The following is a 19,536-nucleotide window of genomic DNA, read 5'->3' as shown; positions in this document are numbered from 1 at the left end:
ATCTTTCTATTTCTGTCCTTAAAAGTTCTATGGTCCCTGGTTTAGCCTTGCATCAAACTAGATAAGATGCTAACTATCCCCTTTTCAGTGTAGAAAAACAGTGTTTTGTTGCCTTGTGGAGGTTTAAAAACAAGTCAAAATACTTATCTCTCTCAGACCTCTTTCTGCACAAAGATGGTGAGAAACAAAGTGAGAGAAATTGCTTTCTTGATGAAGAGGCCAGAGTGAACTCAACAGTCTCCTCTGGCCCCTCCCATACTTTCTTTTTTTGGTCAGGGAAGCAAAGTTGGGTGTATTGCAGCAAAATAACCCTGCTTTGTGTTTGTCAAGCCCTTTCCAAAATACGAAGTCCCTTCCAAAAGTTGCCTCATCTTTTAACACCTCCAGTGGCTGTCATGTGATCAGAGAATTTATATCTACAGAAGAGAAAAGCAAGGCTAGTTAGTCAGTTCAGTGATATCAAGAAGAAAGCTGGTCTGGTTTCCCTTATAAAATGCACCACTTAACATGCTTCCAGTCACCTGATTCCCGGACAGCAGAACCAGTTCTCCGGCTAGCATTTTGTTTTTCAGATGTCCACTTCTACTGTGCCAGACCCACTCCCCCAACTCACCGTTGGTAATAGTAATGACTCGTCATCCCCTAGTATCCATTCTCTCCTTTCTTGCAATAGATCTCCTGTATTTTTCAGTTGGACCATGGCCACTCAAAGACTACATTTCCCAGCCTCCCTTGCAGCTGGGTGTGGCCATGTGACTAAATTATGTCCAATAGGATGTGAGCAAAAATGCAGAGGGCAATTTCTGAATTATCCTTTAATAGTAAGGGGTGTGTTCCCTTTCTTCTTTTCCTCATCTATTAGCTAGAATGTGGATGTGGCAGTAAGATATTCTGGACCATGAGGAGGCAGGCCAGGAGGATTGGCAAAGCAATGAGATGGAAGAATCCTGGCACAGGGAAGCCACCAGAAGAGCCCTCAACTGGTTATATCCAGGCGGTTACACGAGGGAAACATGAACTGTTAGGATCACTGTTATTTTGGGTTTGGGGACTGCTAGTCTTTCATCTTAAATAATACCTGATCCAACGCACAGAAACAACCTGGATAGCGTATAAGAGGAGCCTCTGGAAAGACGGGGATATTCCTAACTAAACATCTGTTCACTTTGCAATGATGAAACTGTGTTGAATGGTTCTGAACTTAAATCTCTGACCCTGAATCAGACCTCACCTTTACCCCCTTCCATGCTACACTTCTCTCCTGCTGCTGGAAACCCAGCCCCTTTGTTTCCAAGAATGAAGCTGGATATTATCTGGTTCACCAGTCCTGACATGTAGCCCCTAGGCTGGGAGGGCATCCAGGGTGCTCAGCTGAAAGGAGGCACGAAGCGGGAGAGCACTGGACAAGAAGCCAGGAGACCCAGGTTCTGGGGCCAAACAGCTGTGCGGTTTGAGAGGGGGGCACTTAACTTCTCTGAGCCAAACTTTCAACAGGGAAATTCTACAATTCTTCTAAAACAACCATCACTGGTAGCTGGTCACCTTAAGTTCAGCTTCACAGTTGGCTCTACCAGTCAAGGCTGGGCCACGGTTGCCCCAGAAGAAGTTAGGAGGAGTGGAGGGAGGAGTTGGAGGCATTTCCATTCCCTGAGAGGTCATAGAAAGTTAGAGAGTATTTTCCAGGGTTTTACAGGAGAGGCAGCATTGGCTTTGGGCCTGGACAAAAGTCTTCCTCGTACAAATCTACCCTGGGTATTACAGAAGAGTCCGTATCCCTGAAGCTTGTTCACCAAAATGCCCACACATATTTCCATAGGCCCAGAGGGAACAAAGAAAGCCCCATTTGGGAATCATGATGAATCAGCCCCTTCAAATAGTCAAAGAGAGGTTCACAGGGGTTCAGTGACCTTGCCCATGGTTATCCTTGCTCTAGTGACAGAGCTGGGGCTCGATGCAAGTTTTGTAATCCCTGGCTGTTTCTCTCCCTAACCTTGGATAAGATCCAAACAGAATCACTATTCTGGGTCAGCCAGGACAGTGGACTCCAAAATAGGGTGGTGGAATATTCTCCTGGGTGAGCAAGATAATCTACTAAATGTCAGAAGAAAACATAAGATCTTTTTATTTCTATTTTATATCCTCCTTCAAAAACTCTGTGGGATTTCATAATGTACATAATATATTGGTAGAGTGGCATATGTACAAATACATAAATATGCATATATTGCCACATGTTCAAATATTTTTTAACTGATGGCATGAATGATCAAAAAGTGTGGAGACCACCAATTTAAACATCCATTTCTATCTCTAACTCTAAAAAAGTGACCAAGTTGTCCTGATTTGTTTTACTATTTATTTTTCCAGGATGAAACCTGCAGGTTGTTCTTCTAAGAAAAGGGTAAGAGTCAAATGTTAACCAAATCAGAAGCCCTTATATAGGCAGATTATCAAAGAATGCGTCAGAATTCCACATAATCCACCAGGTTATTCTGGTCATTTCTTCGTTTGAATCAGACTAACCATTTGTCAACCCAATCTTCTGTTTGGTATTCAGTCCAGAAAGTCAGTCAGTTTTAGGTAGCCGGTCCTGTCTCACTGAGAAGGCCTGGAATTGTCAGAGGAAATGAGGGAAGAGGGTGAAGGGGGTGGGGGAGCTCCCCACAGTGATGCCCACTAGTTTACATATTTTCTCTCCTTTCCAGTCTTTTTCACTTGGTCTTGGAACAGAGCTTAAATTGCTCCAACTTTTTAAAATGTCGCTTTTAACCTTACTCCGCCATGTGAGATAAATGCAGCATCTTTCTAAATGATTAACAATTCACCTGGTATGCACCGCCATCCTGCTCACAACAAAAACCAAGCATTCCCTGCGGGCCTTAATCAGCATGAGGGAGATACAGCAAAAAGCAACATTTTGGTGAAAAGAGACCCTCTGAATCCTGGTTTGGGGCAAGGGTTGAACTTTTCTAAAGCATACTTACAAAAACCATCTGATGATCCACTCGTTCCTGGAGAGGAGAAAAAAAACAAAACAATGTGAAAAGGAAAGGAAAGAAAAACTTGCAGGACGAAAATGAACCCGTAGAATAGCTACCCTCCCGCTACGTACAGCCAAGGGCAGCAAACGCGCATCTTGACGTCGGGAATTCTCCTGACCGCTCACTCAGTTCTTACTCTGTGCCAGGCTTGGTTTTTCTTTTTAACTGAAGTATATTCAGTTTACAATATTGTGTCAATTTCTGATATACAGCATAATGTTTCAGTCTTACATGCACATACATGTATTCCTTATCATATTCTTTTTTACTATAGGTTATTACAAAATATTGAATATAGTTCCCTGTGCTATATGGTAGAAACTTGTTGTCAGAGGACTGTAGGACCACGACCTCATTTAATGCCCACAACATCCTTATGCTGTAGGATGATGCGATAGAACACAGAGGTTCCCAGACTTTCTCTGATCGTGGCTCCATTAGTATCTCAGTCTTTTTACAGCACCTCTAACTCCCTCACCTCACACACAGCTCCATTTATTCAAGAGTTATCCCCAAATAACTTGGTAGTAGCAGATTACACAGATGTTGCTGTTTCCGGTGAAAAGTTCAATATTGCACGAGGCCCCTGTGGGTTTGCTGCAGAGCCCTGGGGCACCATAGCACACAGACTGGGAAGCACAGATATACCCCTGATACAGATCCTATTCGAATCCCTGTTTTGTCTATGAGAATACTAAGACCCAGATACAGGAATCTGAATGCAAGTCATCTGAAGCCAGAGCCCACTCCACTAGACTAGACCGCCCCCCTCCCCTCTTCCTGACTCACTGCCTCATGTCCAGTCATCATTTCCTCGCTCCATTCTGTGTATTCTGCACCTCCCCCGTCCCCTCTCCCAAACACACAAGCACGTGTACATGTGTGTTCATTCCCTTAGTTCAAATTTTTTGAGCACCCCTCCCTCTCCTCTGTCTTTCCAGAAAGTGCCCGTTTCAGTTCTCAGCTCCAAATTTTACCTCTTGACCACTTATCCCTATGCTAATCTCTCCCTCTTCAAAACCTCAGTCTGCCTATTAAGTGGCATGTAAGTGACATCTGGTCTCAGGTTGCTCTCTAATTGCTTTATCAGTGTGAATGTGGTTTTCCCAGTAAGACCAAAAGCTGTCCAAGAACGGCGCCTGTGTGTTTTTTGGTGCTGGGCAAACAGTAGCAATTATGAAAGTTTGATGAAATCAGTCAGGTAATTACATGCCATAATTTGATAGCATATTCTAATACCCAGGTGTGATTAAAGGAGAGGATATATTTAGCATAAAGGCAGGCAGTGGTCACCAGGAATAATAGCTAACCTCTATATGGTCCCTTTACATTTTACCAAAGGCTTTTACATGCACAATTTTATTTGATACTCACTCAAGTGTAATTATTATACCCCTTTCATGGGAGAAAGTTAAGGCTTAGACAGTTAAAGTAGCTTTGGCCAAAGTTATCCAACCTGTAACATGCAGGAAGGGGGTTGGAAGCCCAGGGTACCTGTCTCCTTCCTGGGCCTCTGCTTTGTTAGCCCAGCAGTGATTTTCCCAGAGATGCCAGCGTGCTGGGCTTGGGTTCATGTGACGGGGCAGGATCTGGATTTCAGAGGCACCAAGTAGACTCCAAGATACCCGTCACCAGCACTATGTTCTCTCTACCCAGATTATGCTCTAGTCTGAGCAGAGAGCCACACTCACTGCAGGGTAGGAGACTGGGTGGCTGGGGACACTGCTAGGGATGATGCCAACCCCTTGGTGGGGTCCAGGGTGAAAGTTTCAGTGCTGTCAAGGGGAGATGGAACCTCAGCCAATGGTAGCTTAGGTGGGGCCAACCCAGTCTCCCCCTCTTAGGATAGGATAAACCGCAGAGGCTGGGGCTGAGGGCTCCTGAGGTCACGGAGGGGTGCTTATGGGAGCATCTGAGAATAAAAGCAGAGCATGCAAAACACAAGCCAGCTGAAGATGTGCATCTCTTCTTTTTGAGTCATGAGGGCTTTGGTAAAAATAGCCATAGCAGGGCTCAGAATTCAGTCCGCCCCGGGTCTACCATCGAATCTGTTACTTGCTAATGTACAATTTGAAGAACGTCCCTTCACCTCTCTGAGTATCAGCATCTTTGTCAGTAAAATGAGGTCATAGGATAGTTGTGAAGATTAAATGGAAAAACAAATGTAAAGCATGAAGTCGAGTGCCTGGCAGGTAACAGACTCTCAATAAGTGATAGCTACTTGTCATGATGGCAACTAGGACCCTGTATACCGTGCCTTGCAGGCACTTACTAAGTCGGAGTTACAGACATCACCACCACCGCCACCTCCACCACCGTTACAGCTGCAGTGTTCCGGGCACTGGTGCTAACTCCTTGAGAGCAAGTAAAAGGGCTCGAGCCTACGGAATAACCACAGTAGAGCGGGGAAGGAAGAGGACAGTGAAAGAAAAAAAAAAAAAACAGAACGTTTCTAAGGCAGAAAAATTCACCCCGAGAGACCTTGACAGGAAACAGAAAAGAAATAGATGAAGAGCCAACAATGGGTTAGTGGAAGGACAGGATGCCGGCTGGAGAAGAAAAATAAACAACTGGCATCGCCTGAATATACATTTCCAATTACATCATTTGCTTCTACATTGTGTCTCCAGGCAGTTGAGAAGATACAAATGTGTCATATTTATTTATAAAGCTTTATTGGGATTTCAAAAAAAATCAGATTTGAATTTTATGGAGAAAAGAAGGGGAAAAAACAGCTGTAAGGTGGTTGTTTTCTCCCAGGATAAACGGGGTGGGCTGAGTTCAGGAGGGAAGTGCTTATGCCAGAACCCTCCACAGGGCTGCCTTCCTGAAGACACAGATGAGCGCGTGGTGAGGTTCCGGCCTCTCAGTCCTCAAGGACTATACTGACATTAGTTATTATTATTATATACAGTAGCATACATACACACCAGGTTAGAAATCCTTCTGAATATCCATGAAATGCCAATCAGGGGTGTGCTTTTGGGAGGGATCGCCAGGTTGGAGATACTCACAGTGGTCGTGGTATCCGGGCTGAGCGGCACGTGGTGGGACCGCTCCTGCAGGGATTTATCTACACCGACCTCAGAGTAAAAGACCTGGAAGAGATGCAGGCATCCAGGGTGAGAGAGGGGCCAACATTTCTCCACCTGACTGAGGACCGGGTTTGAACTTCATTGACGATCGCAGTGGGTCCTGAGGGGAGCTGCCGTACCTCCTGCACCCTAGCTCCTTGTCCGCAAACATCAGACATACCCAGCCGGAGTCGCAAATCTATGTCTGCAGAGGCCAGGAGGAGGACATACAGCAGAGTGGGATGGAGAGGGCTGAGCCCAACTCCCGTTACTTCTCCCCTAAACCACGACTCTTTCAGGTAATCTTTTATTTTCCCACTTTTGATAGAACTTGAGTCCAGAAATACATCTCTCTACTTTAAGATGACACAGGACAAGGGCCATGACAGATGGCTACTCTCCCTGGGTGAAGGGGGGACAGGAGGGCGTGGTGGCTCTGGGTGCTATGGGGGGGTTTACATCCCAGGGGACAGCTCAGCGCCAGTGGGCCTGGCGCCCCCTCATAGGAGGGTGGGCCCGGGCTGGCCAGGTCTCTGAATATTCCTAGATATTTCAAGACTCCAACTTTATCTGAAATCTTCTAATTTCTAAAAGTTGACTCATTTTAAAAACCACTATGCAAGGAAAACATTTTGGTGAACTGAAGTCAAGCCAGTTTGCAACCTCTGAGGGGTGTGGATGCGCCCTGCGTTCCCTCCCCCACTTTGCCTGCGCACCCCTTCACTTGGATTCAAAGGTCACCTGATTTTGTGCTTATTGACAACCTTCCTCAGTGACTCCCTATTATTTCCCGTGTTTCTGCTTTTGTCTTCAAATTTGACTGCAGGAAATTAGAGAGCAGGAACCACGTCTTCTACTGAGTTTGTATTTTTTCACGCCTGAACAGAGTAAGGACTCAGTAGACCCAACTGACTTTCAGGGCACTTACAAATGTCCTTAAAACAGGAACAGCTCCTCTGGTTTCCTGGAGGAAGAATGAGGCCCAACACGGGAGGGCTGCTACCAGGAAGCCGTATACAGGGGGAACAAGGATGGGAAGGAGGTCCAGGTACCTCAACACACCCACTACAGAAATCCCCGTGCCCGGGTACTCACAGTATACCCAATGATGGGGCTCCCAGGATGCCTTGGCATTTTCCACTGGATGCTGAAAGCTGTACAGTTCAATGCATCCAGCATGATGTCGAGAGGCGGCCCCACCTTGCCTGTCCCAAAGTAAAAGAGATTGTGTTAGAAGCTCTGTGCATGCTGCCTTGAGTACACTTACACAGGATGTAAGAGAGTGTGCTTACAGATGGAGAGCATACTTAGAGATGATTCTGCAGGCGCCTCTCCAGTACACCACACCTGTGTCGGCTGAGTTCCCCAGCACTCTGCTAGCTCCTCCCCGCCTCACAATCGGAAGGAAATCAGCCCAGTTACTGCCCACAGTCCCTTCTGTAGCTTATAATACCTCAAGTACAAGTGAAGGGAAATTTGGGGTACCATAGACCAAACACTCTGGCTTGACTCTAGGAGCTTGAAATAAAGCAAGATTGTGATTTTTTTTTAACTCAGCAACATTTTATAGACATGATATATAGATACATCTGTTTATAGAGCTCATATATTCTTATTGCTGAACATTTCAAAAATATGGTTTAGTGTAAAATGGGATTAGGAATTTTCAAATGTTTTACTGTATCCTTAGGGGAGGGTAATAGCTCAGTGGTAGAGAGCATGCTTAGCATGCACGAGGTCCTGTGTTCTATCCCCAGTACCTCCATTTAAAAAAAAATCCTTAAAATAATAATACATTTTATGTTTATAAAAACAACACACGCAGATTTCAAATTTTAGAAAACACACACAAAAAATTACACCATTCAGAAATGAGTCCTGCCAACATTTTAATATAGCATACCTCTTCTTGGTTACATGTAATTTTCTTAAAGATAGATATATATATATCTATATATATATATACACACACACACACACACACACACACATATATAATATATATATATGCACTCATATATGTATATATTTTATCTGTATAATGTATATATAATTTTAATTTTTCTTTATTGTTTTGTTTATTATACATAATATTCACATATATCCACATTATATATATTCAACATAGATTCATATATATTTTTATTTGACTTAGTATATATATATAAATATATATATTAACTGATCATCTGCATTTATTAATAAAAGTAATTATTTTAATTGTTAATGGCTGTTAGTTTTTCCATATAATGCATGTGTCATAATTTATAGTCTGTCTTATTCCAGTATTGTTAGACACAATTAATTTCTGACATTTTGCTATTTTAAGTAGTACTCCATGAGGGCAGGAACTAGGTGTCCTGTTCAGAGCACAGAGATTAACAGACGGAAGAGCTCAATAAACCTTCCTCGAGAGAATGAATGTCCTTCAGTTTGATTTTCCACCTCCTAACATGTCCTGATGATTTCTTTTTAAGGACTGCATGTAACTCTCCAGCATATCACCTGGGATACTTTGCTTGCAATTCACAGAAATCTAATGTGTCAATTTCTTGAACTACCACTGAGGGCTTCCACCAATATTTTCAGTAACAGAGCCCAAGGCCTTTCTGGTGGGCCAAGTAAAGGAGGCTCAGTACTGTCACCGGCAAGAACTGCCATAGACTCTCCACTGCGACCACTGCAGCCACTGAGCGATTTGGCCTTCAACAGTCCTCGGGCTCCGCCTTGGGTCAAGATTTAAAGTCCCATCTGATTGGCCAAACTTATATCATGTGACAAACTCAAGTCATGTGACCAAGGTATCAGCGAGGAAAGATCAGTTTTTTATGGTTTCCAAACTGGGAACTGACAGGATGAACAGAGTCCTGTTAATAGTTCTTCCACTAAGCCTGACCCACTGTACAGGAGTCTCCCTAAAGGAGGATAGGATCACAGGAAGAGAGTAGAGGGAGATAGGATGGCCGAAAACTCTGCTATACAGGGTGCGTGTGTGTACCTTAATTATGACTCCAGTGATTGACATTTAGGTGGTTTCCAACACTTCACTGTTAAAAATAGTGCTGAGAAGAACATCTATGTGTGTACCTTTTTGTGCACATGTCCAAGCATTTGTAGGATGGATACCTATTAAAAATTATGAAAATTTTGAGGATATGCATTTTAATTTTTAATAGCTACCAATCTATTGCTCTCCAAAAAGGATTAAATAAATGAATCTTGAAGTACATTCAATTTTTTCATTTGGGTAAGTTCTTAAAGTGGAATTCCTGTGTCTAAGACAGAATTTATCAGCCTTCACTCTGTTGATGTTTTGGCTGGACAGCTCTTCATGCAGGCCATCCTGTTTACTGTGGGGTCTTGAGAAGCATCTCCAGTCTCTACCCATCAGATGCCAGCAGCGCCCCCCAACCATAGTTATGAAAACAAAAAAACATCTCCAGACATTGCCAAGTGTCCCCTGGGGGGACAAAACTGACTCCAGCTGAAAACTGTTGAGCGAAGAGAATGAATATTTTAAAGACTTTTAAAAGTGTAACCAAACTTGTATCTAGAAATTTAGACTTTTTGGAGGTGAATGCCCAGTATTGGTAACACATCTTCACCAGATCTGAGTATTACTTTAAAATCTTTGCTAATTTGATAAGAAAAAAAGATGAGTATTTTAATATCTTCTTTGGCTAGTTTTCTTCCTCCATTCATGTGTTTTGTACATTTTTCAATTGGGTTAATTTTTTTCTTACTGATTTAAAAGAGCTCTTAATGTGTTAAAGATCTGAATCATTTATCTATTATTTTTTCTTGTGTTGTTTTTTACCTGGGTCCAGCTGCATAATTATCTATTACTGGCTAGCTTTATTGCCAAGTTGGGGTTTATGCTAACAGAACCTCAAAAGAAGCTGGGAATAGGGGGAAGGATAATGGAAATTATTTACCAAACCCTCACAAAACCATAGAACAATCAGTAAGCAATGGTTCAGTACAGAAAACAGAAAATTGGTGGGTCCTGATTTATATCCAGAATCCTGGCTGCAGGGCAGTCTGGGAAATGTAGTTTTTATTTCTCCAGCCTTTGCATTACAGTAATGGCACTTAGAAGGAGGGTAAAATGGATGCTGTTGAACAAGCCAATTCACAGTAGCCGTGACATCCTGGTACCATAAAAATCATGAATTCCAGTATACTGTCCCATTTACTTTCATATTTTCTAGGAAAGTATTCAAACCAAGCCCTGTTGGGACACAGCTACATATGACTTCTCTTTTATTGGTATTTTATTCATTCATTTATTCAATCTTTCACACACCTAACAAATATTTATTGATCCCCTATATGTATCAGGCACTGGCTTAGTCAGGGAGGCTACATTAATGATGAAGAGAAACAGGGCACCACAAACAGGTTAGCAGGACATTATAATTGGCTGTGAGGTGCCTAAAGGAAGCCTGGGGCTCTTTGGTGTCACGTAGCAAGGACACACCTGACTCCACCTGACAGACTGGTAGGAATGAGGTAAAGCAGGGGTGGAAAAATGACCCAAGCAGAAGGTGCAGCAAATACTCTTCCTCAAAGAGTCAGGAGAAGAGTCACATAATAGAACCAGTAGGGCACCACGGTTGAGTGGAGGTGGGTGGTGAACGAGAGGAAGGAGAGTTCCAAGGATACAGTCTTGGGCAACACAGGGGAGGTGGTAGATGCCACCCATTCATTTAGGAACTGACGTGTGGTCCTCTACAGCCGGTGAGTGAGAGGTGGCCAGGTGAGATATTTGGGCCAAATACCAAAACTATCCAAGATGAATCAAATGATTAAAGATAGGAAATCAAAAGATGGAAGAGAATTGAAGTTTAAAATCAGATCTTTTTTAAGATAAACCTTTCTAAGCTCAAAAGAGGTAAAGAAAATAAATCAAAAGAAAAGTGATGGATTCCACATCATAAAACCTTCATTATGCTCTTCAAAAATTACAAAAGAAAAAAATCAAAACAACAGATCAAAAGGGTATATAATCACAGCAAAATGACAGGCCAAGGGATATCTTTATTATAAAACTCCTACCTATTGAGAAAAAACATATTCAGACCCAAATAAATAAAATATGAAGAGACAACTCATAAAAGAGGACGTACAGCTGGTAAACACACATGGCAAACTATTCAAATTTGCTAGTTACCAAATAAATACAACTTTTAAGAATTGAGGTGTCATTTTTACCCATTAAGTTAGCCAAAATGCTTAAGTGATAGTAACTAATGCTGACAAGGGTACACGAATATGCTACTCTCCAAAAATTACTTATGGCAGAGTAAATGAGCACGGGAATTTGGAAAGACAATCTGGCAAAGTGCAGTATTATCCAGAGCCGCCAGTGCGTTCCTTTCCCCGGAGACTCAGAAGTGGGATTACGGTCTGTCTTAAAAGAAGAGAAGTCTGCTCATATGAAGATGTTCTTCAGGGGATCACTTGTGATACAGGAAAACCATAAACATTCTCAATACTTAAGAACAGGGCAATGGGCAGGTCAGTCATGGTGCGTTCCCTGGATGGGCTGTCATACAAACATTAAAAATGAGATTTGAGTAAACACACTGTGGTATCTAGGATTGGATCTGGAACAGGAACAGGAGATTAATGGGAAAACCATTGAAATCCAAATAGTCTGTAGTTTAGTTGATACTATTGGACTACTAGTAGTTAGTACTAACACTAGTTAGTTTTTTAGAGTTGACAAATGCACCATGGTTATATAAGATGTTAACAGTAGGAGAAACTGGGTGAAAGATAGACAGAATTCACAACCCTCTATAAATCTAAATTAATTTCAAAATTAAGCTTACTTTTAAACCGAGGTTTGACTCACTCTACGGCAACAATTAAGATGGAGTGTTAAATACAAAGTATACCTAGGGGCCGTGGATACAATTATTAGTCATGTGAAATGCTCATTTGTAAAATAACTGGAAGGCAAGAGGAAAAGGCTAATTGTTATATTAGGGTTGCTGAGATTAAGGATGACTTTTCCCCCTGTTTTCTTCTATTTGGTATTTACAGGACATTATTGTTTTTCATAATTTGAAATAATTACTTTGAAAAGTTTCTTTATATTCAAAGACCAAATGTGGCATGGGTGTGGATGTGACCAGGCTCCCTTGTAACTAAAGGAAATCCACAAACTTAACAAACGCTTCATTAGGGCAGGCTGTGTTGTCTCAGGTTTGCTGTCTGCCTCTCGGTTTAATGGTAAGGCTAAAAGTAGTTTGCAGTTAATGAAGCAGGTTTACTAGCTCTTAACCAAAGGTAATGTACCTGCCGTATCACAAGTCAGCTATCACACTGAAACGAAGGTGTCCAGAGAGGCTATTGCTGCTGTAAACAATGCTGCACAGAATCGTCACTCAGCAGTGACTGAAGCACCAATGGGGTGACCTGATCTTGTAAAGGACACAGAACAGGCACTCTCTTGCTCCACCCTTCTTTGGTGGCTGGCCGGAATCTAGAACAAGATTTCCCCCAATTTTTTGCTGTCTATACCCTGGATTCTCTAGGGTAATTCTGATTCCAAATTATGTCTTATAATGATGTCTCAAGATTATGAATATGTTAATATGTTATTAATATTCTAAGTTATGTCTCACAATTGTGTCCAAGGGGGCATCAACACAGGGCATCACAGGATATGAAGGCCTACAGGATGGCCCAGCCAGATCTCACAATGTGCAGGGGAGGAGAGATGGGCCGTGGCCCTGGTCTCACATCTTCCTGAACATTCTAAACTAGAGCGAGTGGGGCAGCCCAGTGCCCCGAGTACACTGCCTTCACATACACTCACTCAGTGTATGTGATACCATTTCCCAGAACAAAGAAGAAGATTTGTTTTCTCTCTCAAAGTAACTAACATATAATGCTACAATTATTATTATTATTTTAATTTTCAAATCTTTTTAAAAAAGAAATAAAATGAGACAAAATATTTGCAAACCATATATTTGATAAGAGGTTAATATCCAAAATAAATAAGAAACTCACACAACTCAATAGCAAAAAAACAATAATATGAATAAAAAAGGGGAAAAGAACATGAATAGACATTTATCCCAAAGAAGATGTACCAATAAATAGCCAACAGGCACACGAAAAGGTGCTCAACATCACTGATCATCAGGGAAATGCAAATCAAAACCACAATGAGATACCACCTCACACCTGCTAGAATGGCTATTACCAAAAAGACAAGAAATAACAAGGATTGGCAAGGATGTGGAGGAAAAGGGAACCCCTGTGCACTGTTGATGGGAATGTATATTGGTGCAGCCACTGTGGAAAACAATATGGAAATTACTCAAATAATTAAAAATATAACCACTATATGATCCAGGAATCCCACTTCTGGGCAGTTATCTGAAGGAAATGAAAACAGGATCTCAAAGATATATCAACCCCCTCAACATTCACTGCAGCGTTATTTACAATAGCCAAGACATGGGAACAACTAGTGTTTATTGATGGATGAATAAGAATATATGGTGTACCATATATCCATACCACAAGGGAATATACTATTCAACCATAAAGAAAGAAGGAAATCCTGCCATTTGCGACAACATGGATGAGACTTAAGGGCATTATACTAAGTGAAATAACTCAGACAGAGAGAAACAAATACCATGCTATCTCATTTATATGTGAAATATAAAAAAAAAACCAAACTCATAACAGAAACAGAGTAGACTGGTGGTTGTTAGGGGTTGGGGAAGATGGGGTGGGGGGAGGGGGAGAGTGAGTGATGGTAGTCAAAGCATACTAGTCAAAGTTCCAATTATAAGACAAATGACTAAGCTCTGGAGACATAATGTACAGCATGATGACTAGTTGACAGTACTTGAAAGTTGCTAAGAGTGTATCTTAAAAGTTCTCACCACAGACACACAAAAGTGTTAACTGTGAATGATGGATGTCAATGAATCTTATTGTAGTAATCATTCCTCAATGTAAATATCAAATGCATATATCAAATCCTCACATTGTACATCTTAAATGTATACAATGTTATGCATCAATTGTACCCCAGTAAAGCTGGAAATAAATGAATAAATGGATGTATGATGGTGCATAGGGAATAAAATACAGCTAAAACTCCATTCTTCAGTTCTCTCTTCCAGAGGTAACAACCATTTGGTGTTACATATCTTATCCCCTTGTGAGTTTGTGTACTTCGATCTTATCTGCACATTTCTTTAATTTATTTTTACTGGAAACAACCTAACTGTCCATTTATAAAAGAATGGGTAAACTGGGTTATTCATACAACATACCAGTATCTGTCCCACTTGAACATCTATTTTTTTAAAAAGAGATCAGTGGGGGGTGGGTATAGCTCAGTGGTAGAGTGTGTGCTTCACATGCACAAGGTCCTGGGTTCAATCCCCAGGACCTCCACTAAAAAAAGAAGAAGAAGAAAATTAAAAAGAGAGATCTATCTGAGTAGAGAGAGAGGGATGCATAAGAAAACTCTGTTTATATTAAAACACGACTCAAATATTAGCCAGCTTCCAATCTCCTCACTGCTGACCTAGCAACTGTGTTTTGGTTTCTAAATCCATTGCCACTTGTCCAAGTGCATTTCAGTCTTCTGTCTGTTTCCTTTTGTCCTGCTGGTTAATGCTCTTTGCCCCAGTTTATAGGCATTTTAGTGGGATTTGGGAAGGGCCAGTAGTAAATACATTTGTTCAACCATCACATTTCACCAGAAATCAATTGATCCTCATAATAGCACAGAATAGAAGAAGAAGACATTATTCCCACTTTCCAGATGAAGAAACTGAGGTCTAGAGTCTGTTGATGTAAGATCTTATCAGTGGGGCAGGAGACAGAGACCATGAGTAACAAAGAAGAGATGATCTCCCCCCCTTAAAGTCTGTGTTCTCAGTGATTCTGCCCAACCTCCTCTTCTCAGCCTAACTACACTCTCTTCCTGAGTGCTTTCACCCCTGCCAGACATTATCACATATATGCTGATGGCTCCCAATCCATTCCCCCAGCCCAATCTTCTCTCCCAGAGGGCAGGTCTACAAGCCCAACTGCCAAGTGGACCCAGATGTCATGCGGGCCTTTCAAATTCAACAGGTTAAAACTGAACTCGTCATCTTTCTCTTTAACCTGAGCCCCTCCAGTAATCCTTGTTCTGGGAAATGGTATCACCATTCACCGTAACATCCAGAAACCTGGAAGTCACTCTTGGCATCAAATTGATCACACAATGTCCATTCTCTTCTATTCATGGAGGCCTCAGAATCCTCCTTAACCAGTGCCTGGAGCAGCACTACCAGCTGTGCAGAGCTGTGCCTGCAACAGAAATTACTTGCCATTTGTCAAGACTCCCCCCAAAGTTTCTCTGCACTTTCCGGATCCTGAGGGATATAGTTTCCCTCCCACAGCTCCCATAGCCTGCACCCTCCTCCAAAGAATGCATGTTAGTCAACTAAATGCTTTTTGTTTGTTTGTTTTGCTTTTTTCTGCAAAGCAGTTGAAGGCCATAGGATTCCTGACTCTAAAACTTATGAGTAGGAGGTGGGTATGAAGGGCCATCTGGTTGGAAGGAAGCATCAGAGGCCTTGTCTTAAGGCCCATTAGCATGGCGAGCACAGTATTTTTCTCTCTGTGTGTTTGTATGAGGCGTCCTTGAAGCAAGGGCAGGTCTCCAGCTGGGGGCCATCTGAAGCTGTATTTGCAGAGTAAGCACATTATTCATACAGAGACTGTACCATTATCGGAGTATCCATGGAGGGGCCAGGCTGAAGGCAGGAGTGAGCCACCCAGTACCGCCACCTCTGGGCTGGAGACAGGCTCCAGGTGGGTGGTGGCAGACATGGAAAGGCCAGAGAAACCAGCCAGCAGGCAAGTCTTGAGGCCTGGCCTGGGTATCAGCTGTGGAGATAAGGAGAGGTTGGAGTGTGGTCCAAACTGGAATGAGCCAATCAAAATATTTCTCTAAATCTCTTCCAGCTAGGGGAGTGAAGGACTGGGAGTGAAACCAGAGAGACTTTCCTTCCGTCTCTACAATCTCTGAGGCATCAGGAGAAAGTACAGTCTTCGGATGGGGCAGGTCCAGCCCCAGCTACTCTCTCCAAAAACTCTTAATGAAGCAAAAAAGGTTTGATAATGATTATAACACTGAGATCTCCTGGGATTTTATCTATAACGATATAAAAAAGTACTAGTGCTTCCTCAATATTAAAAAAAAAATCAAAGTGGTAGGTCACTTATATGTGGACTACACAATATTTAAGCAGTTAAATACAAAAATAACACTCATATTTAACCAACAATGGTTAACATATTGGATTATATATCACTCAACAGAAAACTGTTTTGGAAAACTGTAGCCTTTAAAACTTGTATAATGCATTCCTACACTATACCCTGAAGCTGTGTTCTTGTAAGCTAAAAACTATACTTCTTAAGAGATAAATAAACAAAAAGTGTGTTTCTTTGCCAAGAGGGAGCTGTATTTTTTGGGCTTTCCTTTTTGGAGGCTTTCAAAACCGTGTTAGATTTTTTTGCCTTGGAAACTTCTGAATGATCAGGTCCATTTCTTATGGTAATTTTATTTCATAAACTACTTCAACTTCCTGAGTAAAATTCATCTCTGATTCAATTAGTTTTCTAATCCAATTCATGAAAACACTCCAAAACGCAAACAAAAATATCATCTGTGACAGAAATACATTGCTAGCTTTTTAGTTATTTGATTTTCACGGAAGGAGCCAAGTTATATTCACTGATGCAATGGAAAGTGCCCAGACCAACCAAAAATAATCAGGAAATTCTGAATAAGAAGAAAACCTTATTTCCATCTTTTTGAACTTGCTCCAACAATTATTACTAAAGCAGTGCTATGAATATGTAACCAGAATCTGCCACTAGAGCCACTTTCAAGGTGATGCCTTCAAGGCAGCGGTAAAAATGTGGGTTTAAGACGCAGGGTGATCTTTGTTCTAGTTACCTGGGGATTCGGCACTTTGGAGCAGCATGAAGTGTTTTCTAGAGCCCTTTGGCTTCTCTTTGTTGGGGGGCTTACAGTCCACATCACAATCATGCTTCTCTCTGAACTCCACCATTCCAGCGTGTCATTCCAGAATGTAATCCACCATTGCAGAAGGCCTCAGTTTACTCATCTGCTAACCAATAGGCTGGATGAGATGATTTCTAACGTCCCTCCTACTCTCCTAAATACTACATGGGGGAGCATCCACAGAACATTCTGGGTGAGAGGGAAGAGAATCACTCAGAGATCCCCAGCACGATTAGACCCAGACAAAGGTGGGCTGTGTTTTAGAAGGACCAGTTTAGATCCTCCTTTGGCCACACCATGCCCCATGGCTGGACTGTGGTGTCCCAGGCCAAGAGGACATGCCTATAAGAGACTGAGGCCTCTCTACTCATGGACCACTCCCTGAGCACGTAAGACCCTGGATTCCCTATCTAGGTAGTCCTGGGCCTGTTTCCAGGTCCTCAGTGGCCCCTTCCCTGGGTCTGTCCTTCTGAGAGTGGCCCATGCTGCTGGTGTGTGCACCGTCAGTGAGATAGTGGCCCATGGGGCGCTGTTTGCCAGGATGGGCGGTGGACAGAATTGAGCTGTTGGTTGAACTCTCCACATGTATGCACAGGAGCGCCCTTCAGGGAGGGACAAAGCACGAGGAGCAGCAGACCAGCGCTCAGGGGCCAGTTCTGTCCACACTGTCTTTTTCAAAGTGCAAATTCAAGGAGTCAGAGAAATCTAAATTTGAACCTGGTCTTCCAGGTCATTATGAAAGTATATTTGTCAGGGCAGAAGGAGAGAAAATAATGTATCTAATAGTTTGTTTGGGGAATGAATTGTGAGTTTTTGCAGATGGTATATAGGTGTCCATTTGAACTCTTTTACCTGATGCACTAGCTTGAGTGGCAGGCTCGCCTCCCAGCATCACGCTGTTTCATAAACTGGGCTCAGCTGGGGTGGGAGGAGGCCCAGCTGGTGACTTCGGCAGAGGGAAATCTCGGCTGAGAGCCTCTAAGAACAGTTCCTGTTAAGAATCAGTCAGTAAGTCGAATGGACCACAGGTGCCAGAAATGACGAGAGATGCCTGGAGACAGCACCACAGAGTTGGTGACCTACTAGAGTAATAGTTAGATGACAGACTTCTGGGCCCAGCTCTACCCTAACTCCAGTTGTGTTAGAGAAAGCTAAGGCACAAGGCAGCTTTTGCGTGCCTGCTGTTTGCGGTCACACTTGTGACCTTTTGCTTTCATTGGCAGAAGCTCATTTCTGACCACGTCATCCAAGAAAGCAAGAGGAATGCTCTGAGTCTCCACTCCAACCTCCTGTTGCCACACACACATGCACAGCGTCCCTACCCCAAGCAGAAGCCACTTAACAATGATTCATTATTAACAATGATTAAATGCTCAGATCATTTAACCCAGGGAAGACAAAGAAACTTGACAAAGGCATCTGGACAAGAATATAGAAAAGAAGCTTTAAGCTAGAAGGGAGCTCCAAATTCATCAAATCCAGCCATTCTCAAATGTTCAGCAGCATTGAAATCACCTGACAGGCTGGAATAACAGATTGCTGGCCTCACCTGGAGTTTCTGATTCAGTCAGTGAGGGATGGGGCCCAAGAACCTGCATTTCTAACATGCTCTCAGGAGGTGCTGATACTGCTGGTTCCACAGTGTGAGAACCACTGGTTTGTGCTAACCTCTGATTTTAATGATGGGGAAACTAAAACTCAGAAAGGCTAAGTGTCATGTGAGATCTCAACAGCTAGCGAAGAACTCACATGAAGACCTTGCACCTCCAAATTTCTCAAAGCTCTAGTGGCTTTCAGTTTGACGCCGGCCTCCTCTCGGGTTAGACCAGTCACCCTCAGCCCTTTTTGTTGCCGCAGCACAATCACATTCCCCCTAAAGGACATCTCAATGGCGTTAGCTTAGGGAGGATGCCCCTAAGGGTATTTCAAAATCTCTAAATGTTTGGGTCAAGGATACTGTTGCATGGAGTCTGAAGAAGCCCCCAAGTGGTCCTAATGCACACCTGCCTCTAGCTGAGCCCCACTGTGAGCTGCGTTCTTCCAGGTGGTCTCACGCATTTCCATAGTGTCCCCAAGCACCTACCCAATGTATCTTTTCAAGTAAGCCCTGCATATCTAACTGGACATCTCAGCCTTGATGGCTCACAAATTTCCCAAACTCCAAATGTTCTTGATTGAAACTATCTTCAGTCTTCAAATCTCCTGTCCCATGTTCCCCATCCTCCAAAAGTCTGGGAGCATCCTTAACTCTTCCCTCTCTCTCATGTTCCAATTGCATCCCCCCATGCTGCCCCCAATGGCCCCTAGAATGTAATGGCCTCCATGAGGGCCAGGCGTTCTGTGGTCACCC

At 42.7% G+C, this 19,536-nt stretch overlaps 1 protein-coding gene and 1 non-coding gene across 4 annotated transcripts in view; one reads left to right on the top strand and one right to left on the bottom strand.

The window, feature by feature from the left end:
* Window positions 1-19,536, bottom strand: part of EGFLAM (EGF like, fibronectin type III and laminin G domains) — a 161,899-nt gene that overhangs the window by 98,279 nt on the left and 44,084 nt on the right. For 2 of the 3 annotated variants that reach the window (XM_032471204.1, XM_032471203.1), the window contains exons 2-4: window positions 7,211-7,320; window positions 5,972-6,139; window positions 2,985-3,011 (exon numbers count right to left, since the gene is read on the bottom strand). In XM_032471204.1, coding sequence (XP_032327095.1) covers window positions 2,985-3,011; window positions 5,972-6,139; window positions 7,211-7,320 — 305 coding nt within the window. The remainder of the gene's footprint in view (window positions 1-2,984; window positions 3,012-5,971; window positions 6,140-7,210; window positions 7,321-19,536) is intronic. The other variant, XM_006185144.3, reaches the window with a different exon arrangement.
* On the top strand, window positions 14,480-14,551 carry TRNAV-CAC. The gene has a single exon. It is a non-coding gene; the product is annotated as a tRNA-Val (tRNA).

Source organism: Camelus ferus, chromosome 3, assembly GCF_009834535.1.
Source record: "Camelus ferus isolate YT-003-E chromosome 3, BCGSAC_Cfer_1.0, whole genome shotgun sequence".
In the NCBI taxonomy this organism is placed as follows: domain Eukaryota; kingdom Metazoa; phylum Chordata; class Mammalia; order Artiodactyla; family Camelidae; genus Camelus; species Camelus ferus.
Note: the sequence above shows the minus strand (reverse complement) of the source record. Positions and strands in the feature narration are given on the sequence as shown.